At 39.0% G+C, this 17327-nt stretch overlaps 1 protein-coding gene across 1 annotated transcript; it reads right to left on the bottom strand.

The window, feature by feature from the left end:
* Positions 1 to 9511: 9511 nt before the first annotated feature.
* On the bottom strand, positions 9512 to 12625 carry LOC129260488 (uncharacterized). The gene is made up of 3 exons (XM_054898459.2): positions 12371 to 12625; positions 11086 to 11211; positions 9512 to 9728 (listed from the first exon to the last, which is right to left on the bottom strand). Exons 1-3 carry the CDS (start codon positions 12477 to 12479, stop codon positions 9610 to 9612), a joined length of 354 nt encoding a protein of 117 aa, XP_054754434.2. The 5' UTR covers positions 12480 to 12625; the 3' UTR covers positions 9512 to 9609.
* Between the last annotated feature and the right edge of the window lie 4702 nt (positions 12626 to 17327).

Genomic DNA, 17327 nt, shown 5'->3' with positions numbered 1-17327 from the left:
GTCTTCATTGAAATGATTCAATTTCATTTCCATTTCGCATGATTCAATTCCATTTCACAAGATTTAATGTAATTCATTTTGCCACGATTCATTTTTTTTTGTTTCACATTACATAATTTCATTTCCATTTCACGTGATTCAATTCAGTTCATTTTCTCATTCAATCTCATTTTCATTTCACATGATTTAATTCAATTTTTAATTTCACGAATTCAATTCAGTTCATTTTTGTCTCGCCCACCAGAGGTGAAGGCGAGACTTAGGGATCCAAATGTCGTCCGTCGTCTGTCGTCCGTCCGTCACAAACCTATAACTCCACAACACATAACCCCACAACCATAAGTCGCTTTTCAACCAAACTTAAATGGTAGATGGACTTGGAGGACCTGTATGTTATGCTGCAGTCGGAGGTCACATGGTAAGGTCAAAGGTCATTTTCAGGTCAACGTTAAAGTTTACATGCAAGACTCTCTTATGACACCTAACTCCGCAACCGTAAGTCACTTTTCAACCAAACTTGGATGGTAGATGGACTTGGGGACCTGCATGTTCTGCTGCAGTCGGAGGTCACGTGGTAAGGTCAAAGGTCATTTTCAGGTCAACGTTAAAGTTTACATGCAAGACTCTCTTATGACACCACAGGTAACAAGCCAACGTTAGCTCTACGTTGGAAACTTGAAAGTCGTTGGACGTTGGAACAAGTGGAATGCCTCTGGCCGTCTCACCTGCATCACGCGATTCAATATAGCAGCAGTGCTGATTTTGAAAACTACTATAACTCGCACAAGATGTTCAGTGATACTTGGTTACTCTTATTTCCACGTTTTATGAACTAGACCAATACACTTATAGAGATATGATGGCAATTCAACAAATACCCCCAACGTGGCCAAAGTTCTTTGACCTTACATGACCTTTGACCTTGACCATGTGACCTGAAACTCGCACAGGATGTTCAGTGATACTTGATTACTATTATGTCCAAGTTTTATGAACTAGACCAACACACTTTCAAATTTATGGCTGTAATTCAACAAATACCCCAATTTGGCCAAAGTTCATTGACCCTAAATGACCTTTGACCTTGATCATGTGACCTGAAACTTGCACAGGATGTTCAGTAATACTTGATTACTATTATGTCCAAGTTTCATGAATCAGATCCATAAACTTCCAAAGTTATGATGGTAATTCAACAGATACCCCCAATTCGGCCAAAGTTCATTGACCCTAAATGACCTTTGACCTTGGTCATGTGATGTGAAACTCATGCAGGATGTTCAGTGATACTTTATTAACCTTATGTATAAGTTTCATGAACTAGGTCCATATATTTTCTAAGTTATGATGACATTTCAAAAACTTAACCTTAGGTTAAGATTTTGATGTTGATTCCCCCAACATGGTCTAAGTTCATTGACCCTAAATGACCTTTGACCTTGGTCATGTGACATGAAACTCAGGCAGGATGTTCAGTAATACTTGATTAACCTTATGGCCAAGTTTCATGAACTAGGTCCATATACTTTCTAAGTTATGCTGTCATTTCAAAAACTTAACCTCAGGTTAAGATTTGGTGTTGACGCCGCCGCCGCCGTCGCCGTCGCCGCCGCCGTCGGAAAAGCGGCGCCTATAGTCTCACTCTGCTATGCAGGTGAGACAAAAACTTGACGGATTTACGGTGAATCAACGTTGTAAACTAGTTTGATGGAAAGATGGACAATCAACAATGACACGACGTTGGCAACGTTGAAAACTTGTAAGTTGGAGAGTTGTTGGACAGTCGACAATGTCACAACGTTGGAAACACGTTTTATTGGATAGTTGTTGAACAGCCAGCAAAGGCACAACGTTGGCAACGTTGGAAACTAGTTCGATGGAAAGTTGTTGAACAACCGACAATGGCACAACGTTGATAAAGTTGAAAACTAGTTTGTTGGAGATTTGTTGAACGGTCGACAATGGCACAACGTTGGAAATTAGTAAGTTTGAGATTAGTTGGATAGTCGACAATGACACAACGTTGGAAACTAGTGTGTGTTGGAGATTTGTTGGACAATTGACAATGGCACAACGATGGAAACATGTTTGAATGGATAGTTGCTGAACAGCCAACAATTACACAACGTTGGCAACGTTGGAAACTATTTCGATGGAAAGTTGTTGATAAACCGACAATGGCACAACGTTGACAAAATTGGAAACTAGTTAGTTGGAGATTTGTTGGATGGTCGACAATGGCAAAACGTTGGAAACTAGTAGGTTGGAGATTAGTTGGATAGTCGACGATGACACAAGGTTGGCAACGTTGGAAACTAGTTCGATGGAAAGTTGTTGAACAACCAACAATGACACAACGTTGACAAAGCTGGAAACTATAGTTCGATGGAAAGTTGTTGAAGAACTGACACTGGCACAACGTTGGAAACTGGTAGGTTGGAGATCAGTTGGATAGTCGACGATGACACAACATTGGCAATTTTGGAAACTAGTTCGATGGAAAGTTGTTGATTAACCGACAATGGCACAACGTTGACAAAGTTGGAACTAGTTTGATGGAGATTTGTTAGATAGTCGACGATGGCACAACGTTGGAAACTAGTGTGTTGGAGATTTGTTGGACGGTCGACAATGGCACTATGTTGGAAACTGGTAGGTTGGAGATTAGTTGGATAGTCAACAATGACACAACGTTGACAAAGCTGGAAACTAGTTAGATGGAAAGTTGTTGAACAACTGACACTGGCAAAATGTTGGAAACTGGTAGATTGGAGATCAGCTGGAAAGTCGACGATGACACAACATTGGCAACGTTGGAAACTAGTTCGATGGAAAGTTGTTGAACAACAGACAATGGCACAACATTGGAAACTAGTGTGTTGGAGATTTGTTGGACAGCCAACAATGTCACAACGTTGGAAACGTGTTTGATAAGGTAGTTGTTGAACAGCCAACAAAGGCACAGCGTTGACTATGTTGGAAACTAGTTCGATGGAGAGTTGCTGAACAACCGACAACGGAACAACGTTGGAAACTATTTTGTTGGAGATTTGTTGGACAGTCGACATTGGTACAATGTTGACAATGTTGGAAACTAGTTCGATGGAGAGTTGTTGAACAACCGACAATGGCACAACGTGACAACATTGGAAACTAGTTTATTGGAGAGTTGTTGACAGTTAACATTGACACAATGTTGGAAACTATAGTTTGTTGGATATTTGTTTGACAGTCAACATAATATCCCGGCATAATATACACAGTGTTGAGAACGTTAGAAACTGGTTCATTGGAGAATTGATGTACAGACGACAACTACTCGCAAAATTTCCAATGGGGCAAAGGGGGGTCGATCAAGTAATTAAGTTAGTTAGCTTGTCTATTCATGTCACCCTTGTATCTTCCCAGCAATAAGGGGAAAAGAAATTGAGAGAGAAGGAAAATAATGGGAAGGGAAAGAGGAATTAAAAGGGGAAAACAAAAATAAAGACGGGATAGAATAGAGAGGCTGCACCAGGGGCTGCAAATGTGTCGATTAATATAGAAAATAAAGGAGAAAAACAAGAAAACAAATGCAGTTCAAGACCAGAATTTACAGAAACGCCCTCGTCCTTTGCAGCTGGCTAGGCCTCTCACAGTAAGTACGAGATATACATGTAGGCCTACCGTCACATAGCTTGAAGAAGGAAATACAAGCATCAAATGTGCCTATTTAAAAATACCATACTATTCTGATGCGCAGAATTAGTCGCGACGTCGGACTCCTTCTTCTGTGTAGTCTGCTTCCTTCAATTTTGAACTTGAAAAATCTGGCAGAATTTGGACTGGATATAGACAATTAAATTCCCGAATATCTAGTGATTTGGCACAGTACTTACATGCTGCATATTTAGGACCTACAATAATCTACAGTGAAATTTTCTTTGCACTTGCAGATAGTCGGTAACTGCAACTGTTGATATTCTCCGAAAGATCCCGGATTCAGCTTCTGTGCGCTTACAGTTCGACGCTAGTATTTTCGTGTAAGTACTTACACCAGTCACTGCACTCCCTCCTTCTTCAATCCTTCCAGTATTTATTACCACTACAAGAGACCACGTGTGATGAATACCGTAGCATATTTGATGCATAGCATACTTTCACATGCACAGGTTGAGACTCTCTAGTCTCTACTCTAGATCTAGATCTCGTAGTTCATCTAGTAAAGACACATCACTCATTCATAGGGCAAGGCAACAGTCATTGGGTGATTTCAATTCAAGTACAGTTTTGAAATCTGGTGTTGGTGTTGTGGCAACACCGTTCTTGAAATCAGGCTGGTGTTGGGATTGACCTCGGAAAATATGGTGTATTCCGGCAGTTTGTGTTGAAGGCTGGTGTTGATTGTCATCTGCTGAACCCAACACTGCGGCTGCATGGTTCATGGTGTTGACGATCGATCTACGTGCAATTTCCCTATTCAGCAACACCGACCCCAGGGATTGGGAGAACCGTGATTTAAAGTTCGGTGTTGGTGTTGATGAACTGTAGCTCACGAACAGGGGGCGAACACGACGAACCATCCCCGTAAAATTATATTTTACAGTTAAGATGAGAGCAAATCATTAGAGTTTAATACATTTTAATGAAAAATAATATTACGCTCGGTGTTGGAGCTCAGTTCAGCAGCCCTTTCACGCTCTCAACACCTAACACCGTACTTGAAATCACCCAATGACTTGCTTCCTGGCATTCCTGCCTTATTTATTTTACGCTGCCTTGAATTGACCTGGTCGGTCCTGCCTGGCCTAGCCTAGCCTCATGTCGAGGCCCTGTCGGCTGCTTTCCGAGCGAACATGGCAAAGCAAGTGAGAGAGCGAAGCAGAGCGCCGCGAGACTAGTCTGCTGGGCAAACCCTTCACTCGAGTTAAGGGTCTGAATGTGCAGCCTACTCATGCCTTGTGTACTGAAGGCATTGGAACAGCAAGTTTTGTATGTGCTAGTCTTTGCGTGGAGGCACACTTGTTGATCAAAGTTCCAATCAGGGTCTGTGCCTGCAGACTACCGCGAGACAGGGCCTCTTGACATCTGACCCGAATTTCACCGACTTTCTTTTGTTTTGTATTGTTTTTACCAATTCACCGACCAAAAACTGGTCGGTGAAAATCATCCAATGAGAGCGCGAGCTGCTATGACGTCATATTAAATATTCATGAGCTCATCTTGAATGGCGACCCTTGGATTCTTGGCGAAGAGTGACGACGAAATATCAAAGAGCGCTGAATATGACTCTAAAATGCTGAATATTGACCGATTTAAGGATTTGCAAGTCGATGAAATTAACTCTGCACTGAAAGGACGAGACGTCTTTGTAAATCTACCCACAGGATATGGAAAAAATGTAATATTTCATGCGATTCCACCGGTCGAACCGGGGCGTCGATTATCGATCTCCGCTGTGCAGTGGAGTGAGGGAAGCTGGGGTGGAGTTGCTGGGAGTTGACTCGAGTCTGACCAGCGGCTGAGCAGTATCTCCCGGCAAGTGTCGGGGCGGTGATGGGTCTGTTACGGCCAGTAGTAGTAGTACTAGTAGTAGTAGTAGTAGTAGTAGTACCACTACTTGTAGCATTTTGCTGGTTATATCCCCTTTAGTGTCCCGCAATTAAATGAATCCCCTGCAGAATAATGGACTACTATACTATATATAGTATTCCGAACCCAAAACGAAACAGCTCTGACATTTCATTGGTTTACTCGGTGACCGGTAATATCATGACTCATGTATATCCATTAGGAAGACGTTCCTCATGAATATATAATTCAGTTCAGATATCAAGAGGCCCTGGCTCGCGCCAGGCCTAAAACGCTTCGCGAATTAGGGAATCCCTCGCTTCGCTCGGGAAGCAGCCGCCAGGGCCTCGACAAGAGGCTAGGCCTAGCCTTGACCGAGGGATACACGGGCCTATTAACATTGGGAAAGCAAGAGATATTAATTCGAGCCAACCCATTGCTACTTTTTTTATTTTAATATGGCTGATTGACAAATTGTATGCATATGATTGTCCATCTAACACTGATTCTATTTTTGGTAATTACTGAACTTCCTTTTCCCAAATTGGGAAGAAATATCACCAATTTTGGACTATATTTTAACTGGCGGAAGGATTAGGGCTATTTTGCTGTTTGAGGTGATGAATCTGCTCCCCCCGACAGTGTCTTCAAACACGCCAATTTATTTTTAAAATGAACCGGTCGAGGGACCCTTTTCTGGTCAGATATGGATTGCCAGATATATATCCTATCCACTGGTATTAAACATTCGACCCCCAAATTTCATCCTTATTGTTATGAATTTTTGAAAGTGCCAATTTAACACACGAGTCTATGGGGAATGAATTAGGCCTGTGAGACCCGAGTGTTTTCCAACTGCAGTCAAACCTGTAGGTGCTACGTGACGCATGCTTACACTTAACGCTGAAATATCATTTAAGAGTTATGGCACGAGCGAGACTAGGCCATGGTCATGCATATTGAGATCTCAGTTGACTTCTATCTTAATCAAAAAGAGGCGCTCTTAAGTTACAGTAGGCAGTAGCTACGAATTACTCTGAGTGAGGCCAAGTTACGCGACCTCCTTTTTAGATTTTGTTAATTCTGAGAGACTGCAATTACACATGAGTTTTTGTGATGATTACTGACGTTGCAATTGGCATTGCATGTCGAGTCATCAAACAATTGTAGACAGAAACAGAGATTGCAACTCGCAAGAAAATGTAATACGTACATCTTAATTCTTATTACATATGCCTATGTTTGGTATTAGTCTTGTTTGAGAAAAAGAGGATGTCAAAAAAGTTTAAATGCTAAAAAGGCCTCAATAAATATCACACGCAATTCTCTTGATTCCTCTTAATCATGTGAAGAGACTTGTAACAAAAAGAAAAAAAAGAAATGAATAGCTGTAATAATAGTTGTAATGTTTTTTGACAGAATCATGAACAGGTTAAAGATGATGATGGCAAAGTGTTGAAAACTGTTTGATGGAGATGGCACATCGTTGGATTTGTTTAAAATTAGACCAACAAAGAATCAACGTTACACCAACGTTGAACTGACATTAGACAAACATTGAATCAACGTTTACGCCAACGTTGGACTAACGTTGAATCAACTCTCCATCAACATTGGACCAACATTAGACCAACGTTGGATCAACGTTACCCAACGTTGAACCAACATTGGACCAACGCTGCCATACCTGCCTCATCTGGACATAATGATTATGCACTCATGAATATTCATTACATCAGTAAATTACCAAAATTTTAGGTAATATTGCTATAACAATTACAGTATTTATGTTCATTCATTATTTCCACCATGAAAAGTTTCAGAAAAGTATGTGGCTCCATTACCATATCATTTATAATCAAAACATATTATTCTAAGGGAAATTTTCAAGGTTAAATGTGAAAAATGATATTAACTGTATTCTACCAAGTATAGCAAAGTTGCTCTGTATGAAGAGTTTAGTTGCAAAAGGGCTTAGGTCCACTTTGGACCATTCTGAGAAAAAACATGTTTTTTATTCTCACTGCAATACAGTATTCTTATGAGAAACTAAATTGTCATGATGTACTACCCTATCATGTGAACATAAAATTGGGTATAAAAGAAATCTACCCTTTTTTCATATTTTTTAAAATATTCTTTTCCAAATAAATACGGTGTGGACCTAATCCCTTTTGCAACTAAACTGAAATGGACCTAACCCCCTTTTTTTTAAAGTGATTTTTCTTTGCCATTTTTGATCACTTTTAAAAAGGAATTTCAACGTTTCTTTGGTATCATCTTATAGAGCTACTAAAAATCTATACATTGGGACCAAAAAAAAATCAAATTTGATGAAAAATGGACCTAACCCCTTTTGCAAGTGAGCTCTTCATATAATTATAGGAGTCAATGACAGGATTCAGTTGATAGGTGTAGGATGATAGGAATAGGATGTAGGATTAGGATGTAAGATTTTAGGATAGGATAAGATATGATGATAAAGATTAGAGTGTAGAGTTGTAACGGTGGACTTCACCTTGAAACCAATTAATGTTTTGTTAATTATTGCTATACGTTGGAATAACGTTGGAGCAATGTTGGAGCAACGTTGTGACAACGTTGTAACAATGTTGGAGCAATGTTGCAAGACAACGTTGGAGCATTGTTGCTGGACAGCGTTGAACCAACGTTGTAAACATAGTTGGATTGACGATGTATGCGCGTGCACTTCCATCGCTGCTGCAGCATTGCCCATGAACGTTGCAGCAACGCTGTTATTGATGACTCAGCCGACATGAGACCAACGTTGGAGTATTGATGGTGGACAAGGTTGAACTGACGTTGGAAATGTTTTTGGTCTGACGATGTATGGACGTGCACATTCTATCGATGATGCAACGTTGCTTGCCAACGTTGAGGCAACGTTTGGAAAAAAATTCCCAACGTTGATCTGTTTGTCCAACGCTGTATTGTTACCTGGGACCTAACTCCGCAACCGTTAGTCACTTTTCAACCAAACTTGGATGGTAGATGGACTGGGGAGACCTGCATGTTATGCTGCAGTCGGAGGTCACATGGTAAGGTCAAATGTCATTTTCAGGTCAACGTTAAAGTTTACATGCAAGACTCTCTTATGACACCTAACTCCGCAACTGTGAGTCGCTTTTCATCCAAACTTGTATGGTAGATGGACTTGGGGGACCTGCATCTGATGCTGCAGTCGGAGGTCACATGGTAAGGTCAAAGGTCATTTTCAGGTCAAAGTTAAAGTTTACATGCAAGACTCTCTTATGACACCTAACTCCGCAACTGTGAGTCGCTTTTCATCCAAACTTGTATGGTAGATGGACTTGGGGGACCTGCATCTGATGCTGCAGTCGGAGGTCACATGGTAAGGTTGAAGGTCATTTTCAGGTCAACATTAAAGTTTACGTTCTGTTGCGTGCCCTCGCACATCACGATATTTCTGGTTATTTTCATAAGTGGGCGAGACACAAAATCGCTTTTGCCTTGTCTCATGATTCAGTCATTTCCATTTCACATGATTCAATCGAATTGAATTTCACTTAAATTCAATTCATTTTCTCATGATTCAATCATTTCCATTTCACATGATTCGATTTCATTGCCATTTCACATTATTCAATTCAATTCACATGATTCAATTCATTTTCTTATGATTCAATATCATTTCCATTTCAGATTATTCAATTCATTTTGTCATTCAATTTCATTTCCATTTCACATGATTCAATTCCATTTTCATTTCACATGATTGGATTCAATTTTAATCTCACATATTCAATTCCATTTGCCTTTTACGTGATTCAGTTTATTTTGAATAATATGAAACCATTTCCATTTTCATCTCGTATATGCACATCATTCAATCCATTCCAACTTTATTCTAGTGTATATTTAAGATGGCACTACAAACAGCACACATAAACTTCAAAGAAAACAAATTTACTACAAGTGGTATTTAATCTATTGTTTTAATGATCTTCAAACGGGTTTGAAGAAACCATCACTTGTATTGACATGGAAATTCATGCACTACGCGATATCATAATGCTTTTAGTGCGTCTTGGTCATGTCGTTTGGTAGTGCATCGAAAAGAAGTTTACCTTCTTTCTCCATCTTGAGAGCATCTATTTCTTGGTTGATGACCATAATGTCCTCCTCTGTAGATTCATCTGTAAGGAGCAAAATAATGTTTTCTACTTAAATGCAAGAAAGTGATTTTTTTTGTCTGAACATAAATGTCTACTTTCCTCCCTACTTTGGTAAAAAAAAAATATATCATTCATGCTTACAGGTCAAGTCCACCCCAGGAAATGATGATTTGAATTAATAAAGAAAAATCAAACAAGCATAATGCTGAAAATTTCATCAAAATTGGATGACTAAGTTTTGACATTTTAAAGTTTCACTTATTTTTCACAAAACAGTTATATGCACAACTCAGTGATGGGCAAAGAGTCAATGATATCTCTCACTCACTATTTTTCATTGTTTGGATTACTAGTAAACAATACTTCGATTTTTACAGATTTGACAATAATGACCAACTTGACAGAACCACAAAATGCTAAGACACTATTAAATCCACATGTTCAGGGAGAATACTACTGTGTTTCACATTACAATGAGGAGAAAATTAAGATATTTCATAGTAAGTCGGTGTTGTCATCAGTCCCCTTATTTGCATACCGACCGGGATGTGCATATTACTGTTTTGTGAAGTTAAGCAAAATTGTTAAAATGTCATAACTTTCGTATTTTACGTCCGATTTTGATGAAAATGTTAGTGTTACGCTTGTTTGATTTTTCTCTTTTATTCATATCAACTTTTTGTTTTGGTGGACATGTCCTTCAAGCTGATGATCTCTATTGCATTGCATAATCGAGATTGGCACAAGACAGTGCACAATTTTTACAGAAAATTGATGTACAATCTGGTTACAGAAATAAGTACATACTGTCAAATACCAGTAATTATGAAGACTTTGTTACTCTTCAGCTTGGATGTGATGAAACGAACATTTTAAAAGGAATACATCATCAAATCACAAATGCCAATTTCATTGCATTTGAAAACCACATATGACATTTTACTGCTCGTGCGCAGTTGTGAACAAGCTTATTAATTGCAGATTACAATAATACTGAGGCAGTTCAGAAACAATTTGGGAATAGACTTTTTTGTGAATCCAATTCCATTCTCATTTTGAGATTAGTTCAAAATTATGGTGTCATCATGTTCTTACGCTTGGCGGCAATGGCTGTATCATATTCTATGCAACGTTGTTTTAGGTATTGCAATGTAAGTGTATCTTTTTTTGTTTATCTATGCGTGAGACTTTCATATCAGGCATCAAAATATTATATTAAAAAATGATAGCAAGATAGAGAATCAAATCTAAAATTTATTGATAGTGTAAATGAAATCCCATAAATCATGTGATAATTTTGGAAGAATTAATCGTGAATCCTGGTGTCCTTGTCTTAAAGGTTGCACTGTATATTGTGTGCGACTTGATGTGCACATACCAGAGTTATATCTCCTCCTTGTAGATTGTGGCCTACGACGAGTTGAAGTCGTGTCAGAACGTCGAGTTGTCATGGGTTCACGTCGACGATTGAGAGAAGTGGGACGACGACGGTTGGTTGTGGCATCTGTGGAATATAGTATTTTGTCAAATAATGATCTGAGTAAATTTTTTGAAATCCCCATGAATTATACCAACATTTGCAGCCTGCAACCACTTTTACTGTGCCGAGTCCATGCACACTCCAAAAGTCTTCATTTAAGATTGTGGAAATTGGGAAATGGAAACGAACAAATAACATTGAAATTGATTTAAAGTTACTGAGTAAAAAAGGCAAGCATTTATACAAAGAATAAAAAAAAAAAAAATGTCACCACAGCGGGGTAACTGACTACGGACAAGGCTTTATCATAATCTTGTATGTTAGATGTGCAGAGCAATATGATTTGAAATAATAATGTAATCAGATTTCACATCATTAAGTCTTATGGCTATGATGAGTGCATACGTAGTGATTAAACATTTAAATTGACAACTTTTTTCTTTTTATCGATTTTCCAATAAAAACCAATTTTTGATTGATTCAGATATCAAGCAAAGCAAATCGAGTCGGTCTTATCGCGAGATTTGCAATTCATTACTAATAATCGCACTATGCTGTTATAAGCAATTCTGCTCATGCGCATTTTGAATTTGTTATAAAATGTGTTCTTTAAGATTTGTATATTCACAGATAATTGCGCAATGAGTAAGATTGTGATAAAAGTGCTTTATAGATATTACGATGTCTTGTGTGTCATTAGTACTTCTGATAAAGGCCATTATGCACACCTTAAGTTTATGTTACAGTCACCTCTGCGGGTACGACTCCAAATCAATCGACAAAAGCTATTCACTTGATTTAGAGTCGGTTAGTGGGTTCCATGACATTTGCTCCGTCGACCATTGCTCCGCTGCAAATTCAACACATTAATGGATTGACCAACTTCAACCCGGCCTGGAATTAACACTATATACCCTATCCTAAACCTAACATAAAACCATATTGCATTAACCCTCACCTTATATCTTAGATGAAATAAAGCCTGGAGCAATTGTCAACGGAGCAAATGTCGTGTCATCCGGTTGATGTGGCATGAATTAATCTTGATAACATTTATTTTGGTTTTCTAGTATATAGTATGTGATTTTAGAAGGAAAGAAACTCAATGATGAAAATTTAGATTAGAGTCTGAAACTGATCAACCATTTTTTTTTTATAAGTATATTATCGATGTACTACTAACCTGCATCATCTAGCAAAGCAGCCACTAAAATCAATGCAACCAGAGCAAGTCCCATAAGACGCTTCATTCTGCTTGAATATTTTATTGTAGTATGCGGCCTTATCGTCATCCGGACACGGAGACACACCTCAAATATAAGCAATCTTTAAATGGAATCCACGGTTGGAAGATTTTCGAAAGAAATCTATTGGTCGCGATGCGAAACGGTGCGAAGCTTCTCACTGAACGGGGACTTTCTTCCACCCATGGACCTATGAAGAGATGGACATTCATAGCTTAGGGGTACTCGACCAAAAAAGTGGTAGGGGTGTGCCGCGGGCGAGACAAAAAACGGGGGCCTTGGAGCGGGCTTTTTGTGAAAAGGAGGGTCCTCGGAACGGGCTTCGGAACTACAAATGTTTGTGCAAACGGGGGTCCTTGGAATGGATCGCCAGCGTGCGAGTGCGTATGCATCTGATGCATCCCTATGGAATGGGCATGCGTGCATGATGCAGCTAGCCCGGCGGCACGGCCCCGGGTGCGCTCGCGCAGAGGCGATGGTCGGACAGCGCTCTGCGGCTGCTTTTAACCAAAATAGCAGCTCATTGTAGCAGATCAATGCGACCGGAACGGCGTAACGAAAAATATGCGAAGCTTTGGGGCGGATTTCTTTCTTCTTTTTCTCGATAAGAAGAAAATGCTATGCTTTGGAGCGGCTTTCTTTGTTCTTTTTCTCAATAAGACAAAAATGCTATGCCTTGGCCCTTGGAACGGAAATTTGAGTTTAAAAATGGGGGTCCCCTCCGCGGCACATACCCAATATGCATTATATACTGAGTGCCCCCCCCCCCCCACGGGTAATTGTCATCTGAATAACATTCTCTTCATACTAGTCTTCTTTGGTCCTATGATCGTCACCGTGAGAAGGGACTGAAGCAGTTCGTGATTATACATTTATATTTCACAAATTATATGCGCAATAGATAACAAATCACTTAGATCATTGAAAATCGATGTGCAGTTCTTGTTTACCTTTGGTAATCTTAGTTCCATGTGTTTTATTTGGGGAAATGTCTGCATATTTTGATATAAAGGCAATATTGTGATTGATTGTTTACCATTTAAAATTTAATTTTCCCAAGTTTCTCCATAATATTCCAGATATACGTGGTACATAACATGTATAGATCGTGTATCTCTCAATGTTATTGAGGTCCTTATGTGTGACTCATCAATCTCTTCTGGTTTACAGTCCTTTTCAGGACTACATTCAAGAAAGATTACTCTACTCTCAAATTTCCACTTTCTCGCCTATCCATTTCTTTTTCTTCTTCTACCCATTGTTTCTATAATACTCCACATGGTGTACCGTAAACCACATCAGCGATTGTACATGCCACCATGCAAACCTTCAAACAACATCTGAATAATATATTTTATATCATAACAAGTGGAACGCCTCTGGCAGCCTCGCCTGCATTACGCGATTTAATATAGCAGCAGTGCTAACTTTGAAAACTACTATAAAATAATCATTCACAAAAACACCGTTCATATAATGACATAATACCACGTTCATTGACCATAAATGACATTTGAACGGTGACTTAAGACTTGTCAACTACACCCATGTCCACATTTCATTCACTCTATCTATAAACTTTCAAAGTTATGATGGCAATTCAACAATTACCCCAACATTGCCTAAGTTTATTGACTTTAACTGACCTTTGACCTTGGTTTTGTGACCTGAAACTCACAGGGGATGTTCAGTGATACTTGATTACTCTTATATCCCAAGTTTTATGAACTAGATCCATAAACTTTCAGAGTTACGATGGTAATTCAACAAATACCCCCAACACGGCCAAAGTTCATTGACCTTAAGTGACCATTGACCATGGTCATGTGACCTGAAACTCGCACAGGATATTCAGTGGTACTTAATTAACCTAATGTCCAAGTTTCATGAACTAGATCCATAAATTTTCAAAATTATGATGGTAATTCAACAAATACCCCCAACTTGACCAAAGTTCATTGACCCTAAATGACCTTTGACCTTTGTCACGTGACCTGAAACTCAAGCAGGATGTTCACTTTTACTTGATTAACCTTATGCCCAAGTTTCTGAACTAGGTCCATATACTTTCTAAGTTATGATGTCATTTTAACAACTTAACCTTCGGTTAAGATTTTGAAAATAATTCTCCCAACATGGTCGAAGTTCATTGACCCTAAATGACCTTTGACCTTGATCATGTGACCTGAAACTCAGGCAGGATGTTCAGTAATACTTGATTAACATTATGTCCAAGTTTCATGAACTAGGTCTATATACTTTTTAAGTTATGATGTCATTTCAAAAACTTAACCTTAGGTTAAGATTTGATGTTGACGCCGCCGCCGCCGTCGCCGTCGGAAAAGCGGCGCCTATAGTCTCGCTCTGCTATGCAGGCGAGACAAAAACCCATGATCTTTCATGATCCTCTTGTGATTTGAAAATCCTTTTTTCTATTCCATGATGCAAAGCCCATAATCATAAATAATTGTGCGTGCATATACCATCAATGTAAAATATCTTGTCATGTATGTAGGTTTCACGCATCTCTTCCTTGCAACTCATATCCGGGGGGGGGGCACTCAGTATATAATGCATAGTGGGTTAGTGGGTATGTGCCGTGGAGGGGACCCCCATTTTTACACTCAAATTTCCGTTCCAAGGCATAGCATTTTTGTCTTGAGAAAAAGAACAAAGAAAGCCGCTTCGAAGCATAGCATTTTCTTCTAACGAGAAAAAAGAAGAAAGAAATCCGCTCCAAAGCTTGCAAATTTTCCGTTACGCCGTTCCAGCCATATCAATTGATCTGCTACAATGAGCCGCAATTTTGGTGAAAAGCGGCCGCAGAGCGCTGACCGACCATCGCATCTGCGTTAGTGCACCCGGCGCCTGTGCCACCGGGCTAGCTACATGCACCTATGCCTGTTCCATAGGGATGAATACGCACTCACTCACAGGCGACCCGTTCCAAGGACCCCCGTTTTCACAAACATTTGTAGTTCCGAAGCCCGTTCCGATGACCCTCCTTTTTACAATAAGACCGCTCCAAGGCCCCCGTTGTTTGTCTCGCCCGCGGCACATACCCACTACTTTTTTTGGTCGAGTGCCCCCCCCCCCCGGGCTCATATCACATCTTGCCAATAAAAATCAAACCCCAGTGTCTAAACTTCCACAGCCCTTCTCACGCAAATTTAATATTCACTAACCATTTTTTTTCAGATGTCTTTCACAAGTTTGTCGCTTTCATCTCCCAAGTCTCTTTTTTCTTTTTATCTGCTTCATTATACACTTTTTGAAAATAAAGACACGAGACATAGTTTTTGAGAGGCTTGATAATATTTTTTGTTATGTGTCAATGGCCCCTATATAAGAAATAAACAAAAAATAACAGGATATGATAAGAATGAATAATAAAGTAATGTTGAATAATGAATAACAAATAATACAATATTAACAATATTGAAATAATAGCAATAACAACAATAAAAACACAAAGTAACTAGAACTTTAATTCGTCATGAGGACGAATTAGGTGATCTGTCTCTGATTTTCATGATCACGAATACAATCACCATGTTTATTGAGATCAATACGATGATCATATTGAAAACTGAACTTTAATTACGAAGAGAACATGTTGAATACCCTTGAAAAGAGGGAAATGAAAAGTTTTGTGAAATAAGTGTTACACATGGTATATGTACAAGTTATAATAAAAGGGTTTTTAAACTATTTTATTGTGCAATATATACCTTGTAATGGTCATAAAGGACCATTTGTGAAATGTTGAAAATAAACAAAAAAGAAAACAAAATTCTCATATTCACCTCTGGGCTCGAACCCTCGACCCTAAGGACGCAAGTCTGGTGCCTTATCAACTGAGCTACACTATTTCCCATAGACTAATACACATAAGCACTATTTCCCATAGACTTTACACATAAGCAAATTGAGAGGATCTCAAATCCAATTTTGCAAGAGAAATACGGGCATGATTCCGGCTTCTGATCAGAAAAATAAGACCAGATTGCGATAGCTTACAATCTCAGCTACATTATACTCCAACCTGAGAGAAAACCAACGAACAGAAATGGAGATATGGCTCGCGAAATAGAGGAATGTAAAATCCAGTTTTGAGAAAAAGTCATTTCCCATAGAGATTGCACACAAAATGAGCGAAAATGACATGCCTCTATAACTTGCCATTTTTCAGGATGATCCGTTCCTTTAAATGTTGATATAGCACTTACATTAGAAAGAGTATGTATTCAGCTACAACATATAGAAAAACTGGGCGAAAATTGACCAATATTTACGGAGTTATAGTCATATTTGCAAAATTATCAAAACGTCATAAAACAAAAATGGAAAATTTTAGTTCCGACGCCATTTTGATGACGTCATGATAAAATTTAGGGTCAAATGTCACATGAAATCACATCTACAATTCATACCCTATCGGAATATTATACAAATAGCGAATAGGCATGAGTGCGATGGTGCGAGATTTCGCATGAGGTGAAAGAAAGATGCTCTATTCAACGAGGCGTGAGCCGAGTTGAATAGAGCGTTTCTTTCTTTCACCGAATGCGAAATCTCGCACCATTGCACGAATAAGAATATTCGCTATTTGTGTTGTACAACGCCTCGGAATTTAGCGAAAATGTGATAATATAATAGTTTTTTTTCTTATATCAAATTAAAATGATGGAAATTTTACTGCAGACAATTAACACAAATTTTGAGCCGCTGGCTAGCGTTGCGCACTTGAAGCAGCCAACATCGCGCATTTAATCAGTACGCGTTTACCGGCAATTGTGACGTCACAAAAGATAAATTTATGAGATCTAGGCAAGACTGAACAAAATTAGGCCTGCTAGTGCTAGCCTAGGCCCTAGGGCCTAGAGTAGGGGATCT

The sequence above is a fragment of the Lytechinus pictus genome, chromosome 5 (genome assembly GCF_037042905.1).
Source record: "Lytechinus pictus isolate F3 Inbred chromosome 5, Lp3.0, whole genome shotgun sequence".
NCBI lineage: Eukaryota > Metazoa > Echinodermata > Echinoidea > Temnopleuroida > Toxopneustidae > Lytechinus > Lytechinus pictus.
The sequence above is the reverse complement of the archived record's forward strand: the minus strand, read 5'-3'. Positions and strand labels throughout refer to the sequence as shown.

What these genes read in the sequence shown, in the direction of transcription:
- LOC129260488 (XM_054898459.2), bottom strand. Translation starts at nt 12,479, where the DNA reads ATGACGATAAGGCCGCATACTACAATAAAATATTCAAGCAGAATGAAG. An exon ending in TGCTTTGCTAGATGATGCAG is followed by an intron (nt 11,212 to 12,370) that starts GTTAGTAGTACA and finishes TATATTCCACAG; the next exon opens with ATGCCACAACCAACCGTCGT. An exon ending in AAGGAGGAGATATAACTCTG is followed by an intron (nt 9,729 to 11,085) that starts GTATGTGCACAT and finishes TGCTCCTTACAG; the next exon opens with ATGAATCTACAGAGGAGGAC.